General features: G+C 37.3%; 1 protein-coding gene across 1 annotated transcript in view; it reads right to left on the bottom strand.

The window, feature by feature from the left end:
- Positions 1-6,671: 6,671 nt before the first annotated feature.
- galntl6 (polypeptide N-acetylgalactosaminyltransferase like 6) overlaps positions 6,672-22,704 on the bottom strand; it is a 271,655-nt gene continuing 255,622 nt past the window's right edge. Inside the window, exons 11-13 of the mRNA XM_079812186.1 lie at positions 17,930-18,046; positions 17,553-17,702; positions 6,672-7,472 (exon numbers count right to left, since the gene is read on the bottom strand). Coding sequence (XP_079668312.1) covers positions 7,305-7,472; positions 17,553-17,702; positions 17,930-18,046 — 435 coding nt within the window. The 3' untranslated portion in view covers positions 6,672-7,304. The remainder of the gene's footprint in view (positions 7,473-17,552; positions 17,703-17,929; positions 18,047-22,704) is intronic.

The raw sequence follows: 22,704 nt of genomic DNA, 5'->3' as shown, positions 1-22,704 counted from the left end.
ACAGAAATTGTAATTAATTAAATGGATATGTCCTTTTGTTTTAAAAGATAAACATTTTGTTTAAAATCTATTGTGTTCATCTGTGTTCAACAAAGCGAATGCACAGCACATATATAAAAATAGAGAGATCCAAAGCTGTGAACAGTTCTTTGCAGTTCACTTAAAGAGCCTTCTGGTGTATCAAATACATTTTTAAAATATCAAATTACATGTATTATCTCAATTATCATGCCATATAGGCTTATAATAATGTTTTGAGCTGTCATGCTTGAAAAATTTTAATTTACAGTTGAAGATTTCAAGAACCAAACACCAGAGCCAAAAATAAGTCCACATACAAAATTCATATCGAATCCCCATGCTGAAACGAAATAATGAGTTTTATCTTCTGTGTTGACATGTCCTATTGAAACAGGAAGCTTGGGACTAATAAAGTTATTATGGAAACTATAGAAAGCGCACTGGGACACACCTCTTTAAACTTTGACTGTTAAACCGGGACATCTTGTTATCCTATATTCATATTCTATGATTTGTAAGGGCAGACAATTGTCTACCAGATTAGGGTGTTTTCCAGTTTCACTCTGACAGCTTTAAACTAGTTGATTATTATGAAACACACTCCACAATTATAAAATTGGGAGTGTCTGTTTATATGCATGATATGTGCTCTGAAGCTCTGAATACATGCATCTAAACCACAGTTTAGGAGGTTTGGCTGGTTTGCAATGACAATAATGAGTAAAGTTTATTGAGCACCAAATCTATTAGAATGATTTCTGAAGGATCATGTGACACTGGGATCATGTTAGACTGGATCAATGATGTAGAAAATTTCAGTGGTGGAAAAAAAAAGCTTCCCAAATAAAGCAAAAAGGCTTAATGTTTTTGTCATTTCGCTTTAGTTGGATTACACTGTAGCCACTATATGACGTTTTATTAACGTAGTTCGGGAGGAACACGTCAAAATAAGCTATAAGTGTCACCAGCTGTTTACATATCTACCCAATCAACACGAAGGCAAGCCATATATAAATCACAGTCAAACTCACCTAAGTATTCTAGACAGTCTTCGGAATCCCTCCACCACCCCGTCTCCTCTCACTCATGTAAATCAATAGAAGTTTATGTCCTCATTAACCTTAATTTACATGTAAGAAACAATCTTCTGAACAGCAGGATTGTGTGTGGCATAGACCATAATAATATTACAGACATGCAAACATTTTTAGTCAATAATTAAGTTCATAGTGCAAAATCCAGATATAAAGTTCTTACTGGATCTTGATGTCGTTATCACATCTTTAAGTGACACTTTAGACACACACTGTACTTAATGTTATATTGTGTAAACATGAAAAAAGCAGGGTGAAAAACTCACACTGACCAAATCTTTATTGTAATCACTGAACTGTAACGTTAAACTTGGTTGTCTCAGTGATGAATCACCTGCAGTAAGATAAGAAAATATTTGAAGAAGATAAGCTCCCTCTGGTGTTCAAGATTGGGAATATAGACCTCTGATTTCCAGTAGGATCTTTTATCCCTAGAGATTATACTTTCAGGATGTTTTCGCTTTCTCCTCACACATAGATAGTCCCTGCAACTAAATGTAGGCTATAAATTACAATTTATTTATTACAATTAATATAATACAAATTTAAATTAAATGTAAATAAACTCTATGACTTGTAATAAACATGCAATTAAAAATTAAACAGTAAAAGAACAAAACCACAAAAAAATATCACATTTCCAAAACCATTTTGAAATGATAATTAATAAATTATATAAAATTGCAGCATGTGAATGTTTACAAGAACAATTCGAACACATGCTTAATACTTAGCAGATCATATTTTTTTAAATATTTAATTTGTTTATTTCTTTAGCATAAATAACCAGCAGATATGTACAGGTAATACCACAAAAAAATTTTTTTGTGTGGATTGCTGTAAGGTGCTATAAAGGTGAACAATTTCTATAGATTATAAGGTTATAGTCAAATGGGGAAGTTGTCACAAGTGCTACACCTCAGTAACTATACACTCTCAATAAAAATTGTGCTAAATAGCACTAAAAGTGGTTCATTAACTTGTGATCATAGGGGAAACACTCTAAGTGCTATATAGCACCTATCTTTAAAGATGCTATTATACAGCACCTTTGTCAAATGGTGACCATGATATATTGGTACCAATATGGCATCCATTCAAAGACTACAGCCAATCACCATGGCTTAGCTTTCTCTCATCCTCCAATTGTATTCCTCCTTCCACATAATTTAAACTGCAACTGACAGGGCTCAGTATTTTGTTGCAACTGTATTCTGTTGCAAAAGTATTTGTTTTGTTGCATCCCACCATTTTTTCCCCTGTGTGTAATATGGTTTTAAGTCAGTTCATTTTTTGATGTATGGTTCAGATGTATATTCCAAATATCCAGTTCCACTGTTTTAACATTTGAATATTTTTGTGAATTTTATTCTGTACACTAAAATCTATACCATTATATTTGTTTGCTATTTGATGAACTAGTGAACATAATAAAACCACACTGCCGTAAATTCAGATAAGAGCCAATACATAAAAGATGAAGGTATAGATTTTGATTGAAAGGTTGTTCTCCCTAGAAGGAAGGACATTTATTATTAATTTCTGCTCTTACTAAAGAGTAGTTAACATTTAAATCAAAAAGGCAGGTAGCAAAGGAAAGGCAGACCAGATTTTGTTATCAAGTTGTGGATTATTAAAGCTAAAGAGTGACTCAAGGTTCAGTGAATTTAAAAGGTTCATAACATAGACATTTTATTATTATTATTTAATGTTCCTTGAGGTTCACTTATAATGTTAATAAAGTTCTTGTTGAGGATGTGCATGTTTTATTTTCAGATCAGGTTTGGAGGATGTTTAAGTTGTCTTCAAAGAACCCACCATCAAATGATACACTGGGAATTACTACATAGGGTTTACTTGACTCCTGTGAAACGTTTCTATATGAATCTGTCCTCCTCTCCTAAGTGTAATCTTTGTTCTCAAGGATCTCTAGGTACGTACTTGCTATTTTTTGGGGATTGTCCCTGTCTCTCACCTTTTTGGACTCTCACAGGACTTATAATTTCTGTTGGACACTGATATATGTTTGACCCCACATCACTTTTAAAAAAAAGATTTTTGGGATCTTACCTTATCCAGTCAACAAAGATATTTACTGTTATCCGCTCTCACAGTGGAGGAAAAAATGCTAGTCAACCGCTGGAATCCTCCTTACACAATGGACAGATGAACATGTGGACATTTTTGTTGGACATTATATTCATGGAACTCTCAACTTCTCATATGCATGGATTGCAATGTCAAGACTGTGAATTTATGGCATTTTTTTATATTGTGTCTACATTTTGTACTTTTATTTTATTTCTATATTCTCAAAGTCTACGAGAGGTGGGATGGTTTGGGTTCTAGACTTGTATAGTTGCTTTTGCTTTGGATTTTTGGATTTCTTGGCCTATAAAAAACAAAACAAAAAACAAAACCCTCAGTAAACAGTTGTTAATCAAAATAATCTAAAGTTATTGTTGCACAAAAACAAAAACAACAACAAATATATATATGTGTATAAATTATTATTTCCAACCTTCATTATATCCCTCTGACTGAAATTATCCTTTAAAGTCGCCATGAAATCAAAATTGACACATTTTTTTTTATGTAATATTGTAGTGTTTATTATAAATTATTTATCTGTGCACTTCTTTTTTTTTTTTTTAATTCATGTCCCCTCATAATCTTTAATCAAAATTGTTAACCTTCCCTCCCACCTCGAAATGACTTGTCTTCCTGTCATGTACTATGGCGTAAGGGCGGGGCTATGGCGGGGCTATCTCGGTCTGTCTCGTTTTTACTTCGAATTTGTTAGCAACGCTTAACTTCTAACGATCCGATCAATTTCTGAAGGATGAAATCAAGCCCTGCCCTACATTTTTTCTAATTTCAGGCCCTGTCCCAAATAGCACACTTCAGGTGCACTCTCGGTCTTGTGGAATTACAATGGCCGCTGCGTGCACGTGTCCGTTAAGTCCACGAGACCGCTGGGTGTCCCATTTGTCATTTTAGGTCTCAGAAGGGTGCTCGCGAGCGCTCCCTTTGCGGTCGATATGCGCCCTCGATGCACACTTCTGCTGAGCCCGCACTGGTGCGGGTTACGCAGCGGACTTCTTCCCGGCAGTCAAAGCGGCATTTCGTCGTGAAAGTGCAGACTCAGAGGAAGACCGTGAGGGTTTAGGGTGCCATTTGGGACAGGGCCTATAAGGGAAAAAATAACAATCACAACTTCCATGCCGACTTTAAGGCTTGTCAGTAAACGACCACTGTTATGATTGGCTAATGTCATTGCATAGAAAACAGTATCAACGCCCCCCTCACTACGTGAGTTTTTTGAAAACATTATCTATAAAAAAACGGCACAGACAAATAATTAAAAGGGTGATGAATTGAGAAATCAACTTTCCCTTGAGCTTTTGATATATAAAAGGTCATGGTAATATAAGAATATCCTGTAAGTTTCAGAGCTGAAAACTTCCTTGTTAGTCAAAGAAAAGCTTTTATTGACACCAAGCCCAGAAAATGATAGATCTCAGAATGTGCCCGGCTATGACGTGAGACTGTAGTGAAGCACCGCCTCAACAGAAGAAGAACAATGCCTGATTCTGTAGCCCCGCCCACCTACTCGTGCCTCTAACATGACAGCTAAGAGCAGCATAGAGCTAAACAGCATCGAATTTATAAGCAGTAAACATACCACATAAGCTTTTCGGATTTGGATTTTTAAGTATTATGTATTATGCAATATTATGAATTCATGGATGAACTTTATTTTTAATGAATATCCAGCTCACGTGGGGAAGACATTGCACGTATGTTCATTTAACCACGGAGTCGTTTGTAAACAAGAGACTGGATTTGCAGACATGATGGATTACATGAACGAATGAAGCAACACACTCTTGTGAGTAAAACTTGTTTTTTTTTTATATGTGATAGTATTGCATTATTACAGATCATTTGATATCTATGGATTATGTGTACGTATCTAACAGAACATACCTTAGCCAGCTGTCACAGGCTGGAGAATACTTTATTTGTGGTGTTCTTGGTTCATTACTGTCTTGATGTGCGTTGTTCACTCTCTTGACTCAATATTTCAAGGGCGTGCAGCCGCGTGTGTGTGTGTGTGTGTACGGTTCACGGTTATATTCATCGATCAGGCGGGCTAAGTAACGTTAATAAAAAAAATATCATTCCAATCAATCGTGGGTGGATGAGAGATTAATCATTGTGTTTGTTTGATGAAGACATTTAGCAAGCCCTGGCTGTGGGCTGGGCGGTTCATTCCGGTTCATTCCGGACAGGGGAGCAGAAGCTCATTAAATATGCAAATCTTATCCAATCCTAGCCGTGGCCATTTACTTCCAAGTCTTCAGTGCGGCTCGCCCATCAAAACCGAGCGTTTTTCAGAGAGCCTCAAAACCAAGGCAGAAAATAGCCTATTACTTATTCATTATGATGTTTTTTTATGTAAAAAACATGCAAAAGCAATAAGTTGACCTCAGACAACAGTATAAAAAAATTTAAGAAGCCAGTTCATGCCGTTTACTTACGGTTTCTGATGCAGTTGCTGTCAGATCCAAAACAGTTGGCCGCTTCATCTTTCAACAAAAGTGTCTTTGCAAACTCTCATTTACTCCTTACATGTCTCGACGTAGCAAAATGCTCTGAACAAACATATAATCCTCTGATGCGATCCAGTGTTGTGGCGAATTTCGATCCCCTGCCAAATTATTACCCACCCTCGTTGAAGTCACTACCTGATGTCCTAATCCTAACCCCACCCCCACAACTAATCCTAAACCTAGGGGGGTAATAATTTGCTGGGGTTCGAAATTCGGCACAACATAGGGACACCATTAAAATAAACCATCCACTTGTTTCCGATGCTGGGATCCTTCTGAAGTCTGTACAGAGACTCAATTGAGTTAAATGACTTCAAAGCGAACATTCTTTCACCCTTCCATTCGTCCTGTTGACAGACCCAAGTGCATGGAATAGGCCTATGTCAGAAACTGAATGCGCATCTGTATACTGTATCCAGTGAAGACAGCTTCAGTGTTTATAATGGGTTCTATAATAGACTGTAAAAAAGGGTTTTATTTGCTTTAGCCGTTAAGCATCTGAATGGCAGTGGGCGGGGCCTACGGTGCAATGTTGTATAACTATTTGTTGACGTCTTTCTTTGGAGTCAGTCATGAGTAAATGTTTTTGCCCTTATGATGTGACAGGTCCCACAATATTGTTTGTGGAGCTTGATTAAATGTTTTGTTTATAAAGGGAAAGGAAAAGTTTTAAGCTAAGGAACTTGCAGGATGTTTTAATGCTTAGAGAGCTCTTATATGTCAAAAGATCAAGAAAAAATTTATTTCTCGTGTCATGACCCCTTTAAAAGTAAAAAAACAGATAATAAATTAAGTGATAGTCAAAAAAAAAAAAAAAAAAAAAAAGCAAATGTCTCAACACCAGAGGGAGCCAAACCATCACTTTTGAGTTAAGACCGTAAGCATGAGATCATCTATCAGCAGGACAAAAGACAGACCACACAGGCAAGGAAACACACATCCACTCATTTTCTGCTTTATTTATAGACGAGAAACTCTGTAACAAGATAGATTCCATTGAAAAAGTCAAATATTTTATTTAATTAGGTCACCATCTCAACCCAAGTTTGATTCTACAGGTACAAGAGATGATAAAACCGAGTCAATACACATAACTTAAATCTGGAAAGGCACCAAATAAATACAAATAAATAACCATTTAAAACGATCCCAGAAAAAATAAATAGCAATACAAAAAAAAAAAAAAAAAAAAACACTTTCCAGTTTCTGGTTTTGTACAAATCCACCATGCAATCCTCAATGACTGATACAGAACATTCTTTCATTGTACTCCACTTTCAAAGTTCCAAAGCTGCTCTGTTTTTCGATGTATATGCAACTGAGGGCCTAAATTAGACCCCTACGAGAGAGTCGGGCTGTCCGCATTCTCCTCGACCAGCAAGGTGCTCGTTGTGGATGCGTTTCCACCGGCCTCGTGTCTCTCGTTGTTTCTAGTCCCCTCATTCAGACTGCTGCAGAACCTTGAGAGGGACCCAGAGCCAGACAGTAAGAACATCCAGGCCCACGTTAAGGATTGTGGGAGTTGTGTTTATGTGTGGCAGCCAGCTGATCGGCTTGACCACAACCCCAGGTCCTATGAGCTGGTGGCGCTGTTGAATTTGTCCAGAACGGTGACGTTGACTTTCTGGAAGATCCACTGTTGTGTTTCAGACTCAGGGTCGCACTTGTTCATGAAAATCCGCTTATCACCCGGGCTACAGTCCATGCAACCACTGCTCACCAGGTGGTACAAAGATTTATCCTGGAGCAAGAGGAAGATGGGAAGGAGAAAAAGAGAGAATGAGGGTGAAATAAAATAAATAAACAAGAAACTGTGACTGCGGCAGAGGTCTAATCCTGCATTATCTCCTGCTAGCCTTCAGTCAGATTACAGGAGTGGAACTGAAGAACCAAACATGGAATACACTAATCAGAAAAACTGACTTTTTTTCTTGGCTCGAGTTTGGAAGTGAAATGTAAGAAATAGAAAAATAATGGACGGGAAGGGCGGTAGGTGGCAGAGTGTTTTCTCAGAGGATGCAAAGGCTTTCTCCGAAAATAATAAAATATGGCATTAAAAAGTTAAATAAAAAGCGATACATTTTGTGCGTATTCCACATCTGATGATGGTCTGAATTAATAAATATAATGGTGTTAATGTAAAGACTAATTAAAAAGTATTAAGTACACAACTCGCCCACATCAACGTTTTACTGTATGTCATGTCAAAATCATACTGGAAATGACATAAAACATGACCCATAAGGGTTTTTTAGTGATCAGCCAGAAATTAAAGGTAGGGTATACAACAGGGCTAAAGGCACACCTAAAGAAAAATGTGCTTTTCATTACTCCCATATAGTGTATGATTGCAGAAAAAAAATATTTATGTTTTTATTGAACATTTATGGAGCAACCAATTTTGAGTGAAAATAAATCCTAAAAGTGGTTTATTTTGTTTAAAAATCGTATAAATGTATGGGGTGGCAAGAGGGGCCTTTTACTCCACACATGGGGCTCACCAGCATGGGGCACACATATTGATTCAAATACGTTAGCTAAAATAATATGTTTTTAATAATGTCTGGTTAATACTTGCTCAAAACAACCACTTTAGCAAAGTCTGAACTATTTTCTTTTTATTTTGATAAATAAAAGAATTATAAATAAATAAATATGCTGTCATTAAGATAATGTTAAAACAGAAATATATATTTAAAATATAGAAACAAAATAATTTTAAATGTAAAGATTCTGAACGCATTGAAGGAGATCCCATAATAATTTAATATAGATTTATCGTAGTGACAATAAATAATATTTTATTATATGATATGATTAATAACATATTTTTAAATATGATGGTTTAATTATAAATATGGTAAATTATATCTAAGGTGGATACTCAACTTAATATATGATATTTACAATCTGAAACCATGTCATTCAACAAATGGAAAAGTCAGTTAACAATTTATTATCATATTAAATATGGCCTCAACAGCAGGGGTGCCTTTTACCCCAAATACCACTGAAAATCCTTAGGAAGACCTTGGTCTCAAATTATATTAAGTAATTTTGGTGTATCTTATTTGCTACTTAAATCTATACAATTTTTAAAAACATCAAATATTAAATAAAATTAGCGCAAAATTAACTTTGTGCTGCTGCCCGCGATCACGTCAAAGATCAGGCAAATTTCCACGTGCATCGTGAAAAGCAGATGTTTTGGAAAGTTCTGAGGCAAGTTTTTGTCCCATCTAGTGGTTTAGAGGAAAATGAAATCAAAGGAGCCTTTTACCCCGTGGAGCCTTTAGCTCTGTTGTACCCCATCTCTGTGTCTGCCCAAAAAACAGGGAACGTTCTCAGAAGTTTAGCTAATGTTGTGGCAAGGGTCTCTCAAATTTATGAAGTTCTTCCAGTAACGCTAATAAAACATTTGTTCAAAGTTACCTAGTCTTTAATAATGTTCACAAAAAGTTATCACAAAAACTGGACAGTTTGCACATTTAGAAATGTTTTTTTAACTTAACAGGAACGTTTCATTAGGGTGTGAACTTTGTACCAAGCCTTGATGACTGATGATCCGAAAAGCTGAAGCTGAACATCAGTTCACAAATAAAATATACATTTTATAGATATTCTTTTTTTCTTTGTTCTTATTGTTACTAGGGGTTAGACAGACTATTCGACTTTAATGCTCTGCCATGACACTTTAAGCTTGTTGTCGACTAGCCACTGATAAGATAAGAAATCCAGTTTTACGCTCCATTTCCAAACTACGGTGACGCATTGCTGCCACATACATATAATTTTTTTCACTCAATTATGTCGTAATAACGAGATCTTATATCGTTTTAACGACATCTTTTCTCGTAATAACGAGATTGTATGTCGTTAAAACAACATATTTTTCTCGTTAAAACAACATATATTTTCTCCTAATAAGGGCATATGTTGTATAGTGATGTGTGTATATATATATGTCTTTATCCACATTAGAGAATTTATTTAGCCCATGCCCTTGTCACACTTGTTTGAAAAGCAGAAGCAAGCTCAGCGTAAAATAGACTCATCCGCTGCCTGTATCAGTGGCAGTGCCCATAGCACGAAATTGTTATAATTTATTTATGTAGCCTATAGTTCCTAACAGCCATGGGTAGCAGGTGCCATGGAACGCTCATGATTAGCCTCAGTGGCGTAACTTTAACCTAGATATTACGGACCCCGGTGCAGCCACAAATATCATAAATATCTATACGGCTCACTGTAATTAAGACATTCAAGAAATTTATTAAAAACAGAAAGACGCTATAGTTTCAGCCTTATGCTGCATTCACATGAATATCACCGAACACGAATATCGCGTCTACCGCGTCTACTGTGTCTAGGTGGGCGCTTGAACATTTTGAATCCATATAAATCGAGCGTTTGAAGTGAAAAAGACGTGCGTTCAAGGCGCTCCAGGAGAAATATGTCATAAAACACAACTCTGCCTCTTTTCATTTTCATTAAAAAATATAAGCTATTTAACATTAATAGCCACACAAATGTGGTCATTATCTTCACTGCATGTATTTAAATATCCTAAAAAATAAAGTTATGAAACTTCTCTTTGCCCTGCAGTCAAAACGATTTGGCAGATAACAAATTTTAGATTCAAAATGTTCAAGCGTCCAACTAAGCGCAGTAGACGCGATTTTGATACTCTAATCGCATTTGGTGTGAACGCAGCATTACTCAAAGGCCATTCCTGGCGTTCTTGGTTTGCTTCTTATTTATTAAATATACAGGCAATTAGATGAAACCTTGATCAAAATTAAAATACAATTTATAGAAAACGAAATTCACTTTAAAGAAAGACTTTCTACAAAACACAACTCAATGAAAATCATGTCTGACCCCACTCCATGTCTCCAGACATATTGCGCGTCTTACTCATGCTGCTCACTTTCCATAATCAACATATGAAATCTAAAAAATAATATAATAGGCTAATATTTAAACATAGCCTAACTATGAAACTAAATATAGGCTACGTTTTCTTTAACCCTCTGTCTGACGAAAGCGCATGGAATAATATCACAATACTCCGTCATTTTTAGCCAAACAGATAAGTTCAAGACATAATTATAAACTATAAACGGTCAACTTTTATTTGTGTAAACTCACAATAACAACAAATGCCGTGGATTCAGGGAACAGATTGTTTGGCATGAACTCCCCTCCAAATACTGTCTTCATTTAAAAAAATATATATTTTGTTTATTAAATGCTAAGTTTTTAATTTCAAAAGCATTTCTAAATTCAGTTCTTATTTCCAACAAACTAAATTCCAAGCCAAAATAACGTGTAAATTGTTTCAGCTGTCATAAAGGAAAAAATGCACGGGCGCTTTCATCGGCATGAGTAAGATATAGGCTATAAGACGTGCAATATGTCTGGAGACGTGGAGTGGGGTCAGACATGATTTTTATTGAGTTTTGTTTTGTAGAAAGTCTTTCTTTAAAGTGAATTTCGTTTTCTATAAATTGTATTTTAATTTTGATAAAGGTTTTATCTAATTGCCCGTATATTTAATAAATAAAAGCAAACCAAGAACGCCGGGAATGGATTTGCGTGCGTAACGAACCCACTGACCATGTTTCCGTGGCCTTTGAGTAAGGCTGAAACTATAGCGTCTTTCTGTTTTTAATACATTTCTTGAATATATGTCTTAATTACAGTAGACCTTATAGATAGTTATGATATTTGTGGCTGCACCGGGGTCCGTCATTACTAGGTTAAAGTTACGCCACTGAGGCTAATCATGAGCGATCCATGGCCCCTGCTATCCATGGCTGTTAAGAACTATAGGCTACATCAATAAATTACAACAATTTCGTGCTATGGGCACTGCCACTGATACAGGCAGCGGATGAGTCTATTTTACGCTGAGCTTGCTTCTGCTTTTCAATCAAGTGTGACAAAGGCATGGGCTAAATACATTCTCTAATGTGGATACAGACATATATATCGTTGCTGCCCTATGTATCTCACGTATGTCCAAAACGGATACTTTTCAGGAAGTGAAAAAAACACTGTATTTCAAAAGCAGTTGAATGTAGCGGTGTCATACTTGGTACGGCATCTTTACATGTAACCATATTCTTGCCAGTGTAATGATATAATCCACATTTGACCAAAATTGAGTTTAAATGGACATACGTGCATATTTTACAGTAACGGTGGTCGATACGCGTTCTTCCGATCATTAATTAGAATGGCCAAGTCGCGTTTCATATTGACAGAGGAATACGTGCTGGACATTCTTAGCCTCTGGCAAGCGGTGATAGCAGTATGAGTGAGGCATGTTCTAGTGACAATCATGACAGTAGCATTACAGGCTATAATTTGATCAGTTTGACTATGAAAAAAAAAGTTTGAATCTTATCAATGAGACCGAGTTTATTTACATACTAGCAAGCAAACTAATCTGTGAAGAACTAGATTAGAACTAAACTGTGGAGAGCTTCAATGTCGTACTTTCGGCTATCCAGTGCTGAGCTTCGATGAAACTTCACGAGACCGGCGAGATGCTTCCACAGGGCGGGAGATACGCGGCGTGATTGACAGCTTTGACACCAAATGGATATACGTGAAAATCAGATGACATGATTTCACAACTTTTCATTGGTCATTTAGATATGTGAAGCATCCTGTATACGGAAATGAACCTGGACATTCAATCCGTCGAAAAATCTCAAAATTGGCAAAATGGACATACGTGGTTTTCATCGGACAGCAACGATATACACACATCACTATACAACACATGCCCTTATTAGGAGAAAATATATGTCGTTTTAACGAGAAAAATATGTTGTTTTAACGTCATAAGATCTCGTTATTACGAGAAAAGATGTAGTTTTAACGACATAACATCTCGTTATTACGAGAAAAGATGTCGTTTTAACGACATAACATCTCGTTATTATGAGAAAAGATGTCATTTTAACGACATAAGATCTCGTTATTAAGAGAAAAGATGTAATTTTAACAACATAAGATCTCGTTATTACAAGAAAAGATGTCGTTTTAACGACATAACATCTCGTTATTACGAGAAAAGATGTAATTTTAACGACATAAGATCTCGTTATTACAAGAAAAGATGTCGTTTTAACGTCATAACATCTCATTATTACGAGAAAATTTTCATTTTTACGACAATATCTCATTATTACGAGAAAAGATGTAGTTTTAACGACATAACATCTCGTTATTACGAGAAAAGATGTAGTTTTAACGACATAAGATCTCGTTATTACAAGAAAAGATGTCATTTTAACGACATAAGATCTCGTTATTACAAGAAAATATGTCGTTTTAACGACATAAGATCTCTTTATTACGAGAAAAGATGTCGTTAAAACGACATAAGAATAATAATGTATGTGGCAGCAATGCGTCACCGTACCAAACAGTTAAAATGACAAATAAAGGCCTACTCCGAGAGTGCTCAACAAGATATGTTTGATTATACCATCTGGATGCTCAAAATTGATCGGGTGAATGGAGTCTAGAGACACGTTGTGTGCCACATTTTTAGAATGCCACGTAATGCACAAGACACTGTAAAAGAAGCGAGACGTGAGCGCAAGTCAAACATGTCCATCTAGAGCAAGTTTACATTGAAAAACAATGCAAAAGTAGCACAGTGGAATGAAAAAAATGTGTTCTGTGTGAACCAGCCCAAAGTAATGTTTATATTTATTTAACCTAAAAATGTGTTAACATTAAGTATAACTGGAACATTAATTTAAATTGGAATAAAATGAAGGATTAAAAACAGTGATGACTTTGCCTCATGATTTCAAAACACCTCTGCACACTACTGGTAGGCAGAAAGAAAATGAGGAAGGTGAACGGTAAATAAAAGTGAAAGAATGGGGGATTCATCATCAATCTCTTATCAAAAAGTGGAAGACAACAAAGAAAGTCTCTACTTGAAAGTCTTCTCCACAGCACACAGGGCATGTATATTTTTGCGCTAGAAAGTACTGAGTATGCCAAACAGAGCCGGTGAAAAAATAGAGGATGTGTCCCTGAGGGAGTGATCAGGCTGAGCAGAGGAGGGACATGCCTTCGGGCTTTCGGCTCCAGTTCTATGCTGCCCTCCCCTGGGTTGATTTACTGTTCTCTGCGCCTCAGGCAGCTCCACTGCCAGGTACCACCTCTTCCTTTCAACTGTATATTTCCTCTCTCTATAGCGCCGTCATTGACCTATCCTGCAATGACAGTGATTTCTTTGCTTGACACCTTAAAGCCCTTGTGTGAGACGAAATATCTCAGTTTAGGCTCATAGTACATCGCTAGAGGGCTAGAAAAACTGTGCTTCTGTATTAGGCTCTGTCGTTCGTGATGGGCCCTGAGCAATAGGTATTAGTCCACAGGGGCTTCTGTAACGAGGTGTACGTTCGGTCCCACTGCTGCTCTGTTTCTGTATATATCATTTATTGACCTCTTAAAGAAGATGTGGAGAGGGAATATGGAGCAAGACAGGTGCAGATTTCCCTTAGAGATGGTATATGAAAATGTATGAAGTGGTATGAAAACATAACACCTGGGTGTAAAACATTACTCATGCAGACTGTAATGGATTTTATCTCAATAACGTCATGCCCCCCTGTATTTTGTCAGTTGACTGTGTTATATTAAAATAATACTTTTAGACAAACATTTTTTGTTACGTTACTTTTTTTTCGAACATATGTTTATACACTATATTGGCAAAAGTATTGGGACACCCCTCCAAATCATTGAATTCAGCTGTTCCAATCACTTCCATGGCCACAGGTGGTCATAATACCTGATCAGTGTATATATTACCTATTGTCTAAAATCCATACATATACAGTATTTACATTCTCTCAAAAATGATACACTTTAAACATTTTATTTATATTAACCTTATGCATAATGCACAATAGGCTTATGCATTATTGCACATGTGTATATTTATGTTTTCTAGTTTTCTTGTTATGTCTTTGTGTTCAGTCATTTATTTATTTATATACGAAAATGAAATATTTGCAAATCACAAGTTGCTAGAATGAGATGTTATTTTATCAGAGAACAGAGAAAGGTTATTTTTGCTCACAAAGCATGCAGCTACTGCATTTACCAGCAGGGGCTAAGCAGACAAACCTCAACCCCTTGGCACGGACTTGTAATCTAGGCACAGGCATATTTTGAAGAAACTATTAAAACATAAGATCGTTTTTATATGTTCTTGGTCATTGTGTACAGTAATTCCTCATACATTTGTGTTATTCCATAAGAATGAGCAGAGGCGGACAGTAGTGAAGTATTTTTACGTTCTGCTCAAGTACATATTTCAAGTAGATGTACTTTATCACTGTTTTTCTTTGGAAAAATTTTAATTCACTACATTCCAAATAGGGGTGTAACGATTCATCTACTACATCGATGTATCGATTTATTTTCCTATGATCTAACTACATCGATCTGTGCTCGGCAAGATGGCCTTCCGGACGACATATATCGATCTAACATCGTTTTAAAAGGTAATCAATCGATTGTATCGTTCATGGGGAATAACGCATTGGATTTAAGCACGTCAGACTTTATATGGATATTTTTTCTTAGCACTTTTAATGATAAAGCCGTTAAACGTTACTCAATTAAGTCTGCCTATCTGTGACATCATCGCAACGCACGCAGCATCGCTAAGAAAACAAAACATAGCATGGCGGATGACAGAGAAGCCAACGTGCGAGAAATTATCAAGCCACCAGGAGAAAGAGCTAAGTTAGTAACGTTTTACCTGTACTTTCAACCCTTGCTAAATGTTACCTGTGAATTCCTGACACCAGTGTGCCTGCAGAGCGAGTTTTTGTACTGCTGGCGACATAGTGAACGCACAGAGAAGTGTTCTGCGGTCAGATCATGTTGATATTTTTGAAAAAGAAATCTGTAGAGTCATTGAAGAGTAGTTGGTTACATTTTATCTTTGTTAAATATTGTTTGTTTATTAAACTGAGAGTAGTAGCAGGTTCAGCCAGTTTATTCAACCTGAAGAAATATTGGTTGCACTTTATTTTTGATATTAATATTGTATTTGTATTATTTTAATGTTGTAAAACAACAGCAAAAGTAGCAGGTAAACCTACTATTATTTAAACCTGAAGAGTAGTTAGTTGCACTTTATTTTTTATACTAATATTGTAATATTTTTATGTTGGAAAACAAAAGCAGAAGTAGCAGGTTAACCTACTGTTGAAATGTTGGTTGCACTTACTGTGCTTTTATTGAAAATGTATTGAAATTTGAAAATGAGAGCAGAAAAGGTTAACTTCCTTTTAATTCAACCTAAACTGTTGGTTGCACTTTATTAAAATAAAATTTGAATGCATTTGCCATTAATTGTTGTTTACTTGTTTGTTTATATCCATAATTAATTGATACCTGATTCCCTTACAAGAAACAACAGGAATCTAGGAAACTTCACCTGCATTGAGCAGTATCCAGATATTTATTTCAGTCACACAATTTTTGGCTAAAAAGTTACTGAATCGATTTCAAGTCACTGAATCGTTTCGGATCGTATCGTTCTAAATGAACCAATATCGTCCTTGAATCGTATCGACAACCTCAAATCGTGATACGAATCAAATCGTTGTTAAAACGAATCGTTACACCCCTAATTCCAAAGCATAATGATGTACTTTTTACTGTACTACATTTCATAAATTAAAGTTTTTTTTTCAAACTTTAATACTTAAAGGGTTAGTTCACCCAAAAATGAAAATTAGCCCATGATTTACTCACCCTCAAGTCATCCTAGGTGTATATGACATTCATCTTTCAGACTAATATAATCAGAGTTATATTAAAAAAGTCCAGGCTAATCCAAGCTTTATTATGGCAGTGATAGTTTTTGAAGTCCATAAAAAATGCATCTGTCTGTCAAATAACGTGCTCCACGTGGCTCCGGGGTGTTAATAAAGGCCTTCTGAAGCGATTCGATATAAAGTCTTTATAAAGTAAAGTTTCGGCCGACCACCTTCCGTGTTTAAAAGTGTTGAAAGGTCCTCTGCCGATTGAAAGACTAACGCGACCAGGTAGGCTCGTCATGACGTCACGTATATACGCATCTTGAGTTTCACTTTCAATTTTCAACACTTTTCCACGGAAGGTGATCGGCTGGAACTTTACTTGATCAAGTTTTAAATATGGATATTTTTCTTACACAAACGCATCGATTCACTTCAGAAGGCCTTTATTAACACCTGGAGCCGCGTGGAGCACGTTATTCGATGGACAGGTGATTTTTTTATGGATTTCAAAAACAGAGCAACTATTACTGCAATTATAATGCTTGGATTAGCCAGGACTTTTTTAATATAACTCTGATTATATTCGTCTGAAAGAAGAATGTCATATACACCTAGGATGACTTGAGGGTGAGTACATCATGGTCTAATATTCATTTTTGTGTGAACTATCCCTTTAATTACATTAAAAATGTAGTACTTTCTAACTTGTCCTCAAGTAAAACTTTGAATTACTTTTACTTGAGTAAAAGTATTAGTACTACATTTTTAATGTAAAAAGTATTAAATGAAATTCAATATGAAACGTAGTGCAGTAAAAATTACAATATTATGTTTTGGAATGTTGTGAAGTAAAAGTTTCCAAAGAAGAACACTGATAAAGTACATATACCTGAAAAATAAAATGACTTGGAAAGTAAAAATACTTCACAACTGTCCGCCTCTGAGAATGAGTAGCTATATTAAAATGTTTGACTGGTAGTGTATGTTTATTACTGCATTACCTTCCTGTAGCTCCAGTGCTGGTTGCCTTTCATACCATGGCAGTCATACAGGGTGATGGGGCTGCTCTGACTAATAGCATCGAAGCAGAATTTTCTGGTATGCAGGGGATCTCCAGGCCTGATGTCCTCTCTCCAGCCAAACGTGAAAATCTAACCACCAAAGGGAACAGCAATACTCTCAGTCTCAAAGAAGACTGTCAAGGCATATGCTTTATACCATGATTTCATTAAATCGAAGTATCAGTTAATTTGTAGGAAGTTAATTAAGAAACTACACTGATAGCCAGCCATCTAATACTGTTCAAATTATTCCAACATATCTGATACAAATTAGAACTGAGAGATGTGGGACAGTGTACAGGGGAAAAGCCTTTTACCTGCTCATGTGCCCATGTTCGCTCAGCGCCCTCTTTTAAACAAGTGTCCAGACGCAGTTCGGTGCCAGTGGAGCCATGTTTAGAATCAATGCACAAACCAGATGCCACATTACGGATCTGCGGACAGAGAAATTGATTTGTTGAACGACACCTATCAATTGCACAAGGATTTAACAAAGTTAGCCTTAGCACTCCCTGAGGAAATCCAGCATAAACCATGTATTCTATGTTTGTTCAGGCTGGTTTATGCTGGTTAGTGCTGTTCTAGTTTGGTGGACCAAAGTAATGCTAGCCTGGATGCCAGCCGAACTCAGCCTGCCCACAACATTTGAGGTTGGGAAGTTCGGTTTTGACTTGATCCGTTGTGGAGCAACTATGCTCGAACCAGAGCTGTTCGGACCAATCAAATTGACAGGGCGGGCTTTATACGATGATGGACAGATGATTAACAGTAACGTAATCATCCACGTCACCAAAGAGCTCTTGGGTTGAATTCGTTCTACTATCAACTATCGTACTATTTCTCTCAAAAATGATGATCGTGTTGGTAAGTACTCTGTGTATCCTTACATTTTTTTTTACAACACCGGCAAAGATCGTTTACACTCATCTTCTTCTTCTACTTCTTTCAGCACGAGTTCAGTTGAGTTCTGTTGACAACTATGAATCGCTCAACATACGCTCTGATTGGTTGCAGGTCTATCCAATTGAGTACAGAGGCATTTTCTTTCCAGGTTCGGTTGAAACACGCCCCCATAATCACAGCCCAATGGTGCAGTATCAGACTCATATTCCGACTAGAATCTGAGTATGACGACATCAGGCTAAAGTAATGCTGCCAGCAAACCAACAACCAGCATCCCCTGCATGAAATACATGCCTTATGCTGGTGACCAGCAATGCTGGATTTTTCAGCAGGGTTGTCAGTTTATGTAACAAGATAAAAGAACTAGGCATCTGAGATCAAAATGTTTGTAAGATAAATATATACATATATGTATAAGCTCCAATCCACATAGTCAGCAACTCATTTGATCAGTATTACATTATACAGTTCAATAATAATGTTCTGCTAGTATTTGCCCTGCCAACATTTTAACTGGGCCCCACCAAATGTTCCTTAAATGTGTCAGAAATATTTATATTTTGTCATATACTTTTGGCTTTTTTGAAATGTTCAATAATAGCTGGAAATTATCCAGTTACTGTATAATTGAAGTCCATGACACGCTTTTGGAAAAACGATGACACAGTATGACAGCACAATTTGCATAGCATAAAATGTTTTACAAGATTAATAAATGTAAGATATAGTGACCTGATGTACCTTAGAGTATATTAGCAATACGCACTATTCTCTGGCTGAGATTTGATATTTCTGTGGCAATTAACATTGAAATTATGCCAATTAATGAATAGAGAATGAGTCAAATGCATCGGTACATGTTTTAATACATGAGTTTCTGATTCAGACCCTTTAGATGTGATAAAGCAGTATTTCCTGACCATAACAATCATGGTTAATGACCTCTACGGTGCCCAAGGATGTGCATTAAAGGCAACAGAATGTTAGCCAAAAGTTTTACTTCTTCCCCAACTGTGCAGTGAAGTATAATGTGACCCCTGGTCTCCAATCTGTTCAAGTGCTAAATCGGACCATTTAAATAATGATTCATTCAAAATACACCTGTTCACAAAGACGTGTGCACTTTCCCCACTGTATGAACTCCAGAGAGTTCCGCTGCCCCTTATACTTATTTTTTTCTCTTTTGTTCATTTTTTGATTGGCTTTCCAGGTCGCCTAATTTTCTTTCACTGTTGTCACAGTGCAGCTCAATAATGCATGAGCGGCTGGAGCCACTGCCTCCTGAGCAGACACAGAAGAGCGGGCAGCAGTTCTGGGCCAATTCTGCTCACTTATTCACCTCACTAGGGAGACATGAGGGGACCAGGGCCTGGGGCAAGGTCACACACACACACACACACACACACACACACACACACACACACACACACACACACACACACACACACACACACACACACACACACACACACACACACACACACACACACACACACACACACACACACACACACACACACACACACACACACACACACACACACACACACACACACACACACACACACACACACACACACACACACACACACACACACACACACACACACACACACACACACACACAAAAAGGAGACCTGACAAAGAGGATGAACTGTGGTGGAACATATTATGCTGTGCAGCGTAGTGCATGCACAATGCATAAGCTTCCACTGCCGAAATTGTGCACTGCATACCAAGGCCATCAGAGGAAACAGATTACATAGTGTTTGTTGGAGCCCGTTTCCTCAAATATGTTTTTCTCACGCTCATGAGTCCTGAACGATTGAGGTGAGGGATTTAGGGTTTTTGAGCTCTTGGCAAGGCATGACTATTGAAAGTAATTGGAAATCAGTTAGTAGGCTGCACAAATCAACATGAAGTTCTGCTCGATGCGTTCTGCTCTGTGAATGCATGACTTAAAGCAGATTTTTCTTGTTGGTGACTAGATGCATTTGCTACTGCTTACAGTCTAAAAGACTGAAATTCACTTGAAATGACTTTAAACCTAGGCTGAAAACGAATGCAATCAAAACCGTTTCTACGGCAGATGGACGCAACAAGCTTTCCGGGGTGGGTGAGGACATCAGAATGAAATGTCCTAATGCAGACGGTAGTCTTTATTACAGTTCAGGTCAACACTTTACTGCTTATTATTTACAGCAAAGGAAATGGTGCACCCTATTTGAGCTGTGATTTCTTTTCAAATGAGCTGGATTGGAGAATCGAGTGAGTACGAGCTTGACAAATGGAACAAAATGAAAGCGAAAAGCAAGGTCACACAAAGCTCTGCCTTGCCGATTTATTCTTAAAAGCTTACTTTTTTCCCCCGAGGTTATAAAAAGAAAACATGTTTAATTCATTTTCTTGTCTATTAGCAGCTTCTCGCTCTATTTTGGACCTTCCTTGCGCCTGCCGTCGTGTGATGTTTTCAGGATAAATTATTTGACTTGTTCAACAAAGACATGAATTAGAATCAAATTTTCTGCGGATGCAGTCAATTTACTACCAAACCACATTTTTGTGAAGTCAGAGCAACTATAAATGTGTTCCAATACGTTTTAAGAAGCTCAAAGAATGTTTGTTGTGGCTTTTGGAAAGCCTCTGTATTCTTCATTTCTTTTCTAATGTATTCTAGAATTTAGTAGGAGGTTGTGCTGATTTGAAAGAAACAGCAACTTTCCTCTCGCATCATTTTAAGTGCTGCTAAAAGGCTCAATCATCAGTGCCTACTACCTGTTCATGGTGTAGAGAGAGAGAAAAAAAAATTATTCAACTTTGATTTATAATATTTTTACCACAAAATAAAGGAATAAATGAATGCACTTCTAGGTTACAGTAGAAGAGTGCATGTAATCACAAGCGCTTTAGAGGTAAATACAGCAGAATCAGACCAAATCAGCATGGGTCTCTCCTCTCTTCTTCCTGTCAATCCACAGGGGGGAGGTACTCTAAAATGGGCCTCAAAACTGCATTTATACCATAAACAGCCCTTGGCAGCAATAGCTGTGAGCATAAAAGTGGCTGATTGCATTATTTAAAGTATGTGAGTGTATTGAAGAGGCAATGAAACAGCTGTGGGGGAGAGAGAGAGAGCATATATGTGTGAAGGTGGGCGAGTGGCATATGGTTGACAGCCTGCTTACCCATCTCACCGCCCTGTCAGCCGGAGGTCATGCCGACGTTGACCCCTGTCCTTTGCTGAAAATGCCGACAAGGACCCGTTTAATTCTTAGCTGCCCTTCTCCCTCTCTGTCATGGCCCATGGGGGTGGCTTCAAAAGTCCAATGAGGCTCTTTTATTGTGCAATACATCAGGCGGTGTGACAGGTGGCCAGCGCGGGCAGACCAGCTAGAGAGCGTGGTGTATGAAGCTATCAGTTTGACAGTCAAATTACTATCATTTTGCCTCAGGAAAGAAGATATTTACTGTGCATAAATTTCACCTGAACCGGTCACCAGCCGTATGCTGCACAGCCCTTTTTTTACCATCAATTTTACGCCGCTAATGCAGAAAAAGCCAATAAGTGAAAGGGACGGGATATTGTTTGCTAATTGACTTTTTTGGGCCGCCTCTGCTGAAACTATTGAAATCAAAGGGTTGTTTCCATTACCACCTTAGTTGGATTCGGATGGACGGATGCGCTGTACAATAAGCGTCAGCCCTCCAATTAATTCGGATGTGAAATTAATTACATTTGTAAATTATTACTTGCCATTTCTGACACATCACTGTAGGGGACTGAAAAAAGAGGAGATGGTGTTCCCTGGGGGGATTCATTAAGGCATGATGTCTGTGAGGTACATCATTCAGCTGTGATTAAAAAGGCCCATCAAAATGCACAAGATGGGAATCAGTCCATGCATATTAAATACCCCCCACTATGACAGACATGGCAGAACCACAGATGAAGAGAAATGACAGGCCCATCTCTCCATGCGTGTTCCCAAGAACCGCTGTTCTGGCACAGCAAACCCCAATGATAATGAATAACCTGAATAGCCTGTCTGCCTGGATCAGCTTGAGTAATAAATGTATAACACATCTTCTGTTTATTTATGGATTAGGAAGCAGTGATGCAAACAATAGTTACGCTGTGATGTCGCTGTATATTAGACAGCGTGAGGACCGGCCGCCTGCTTGTATTTGA

The sequence above is a fragment of the Gobio gobio genome (genome assembly GCF_949357685.1).
Source record: "Gobio gobio genome assembly, chromosome: 3".
Classification (NCBI taxonomy): Eukaryota; Metazoa; Chordata; class Actinopteri; order Cypriniformes; family Gobionidae; genus Gobio; species Gobio gobio.
This window is presented reverse-complemented; position numbering and strand designations above follow the sequence as displayed.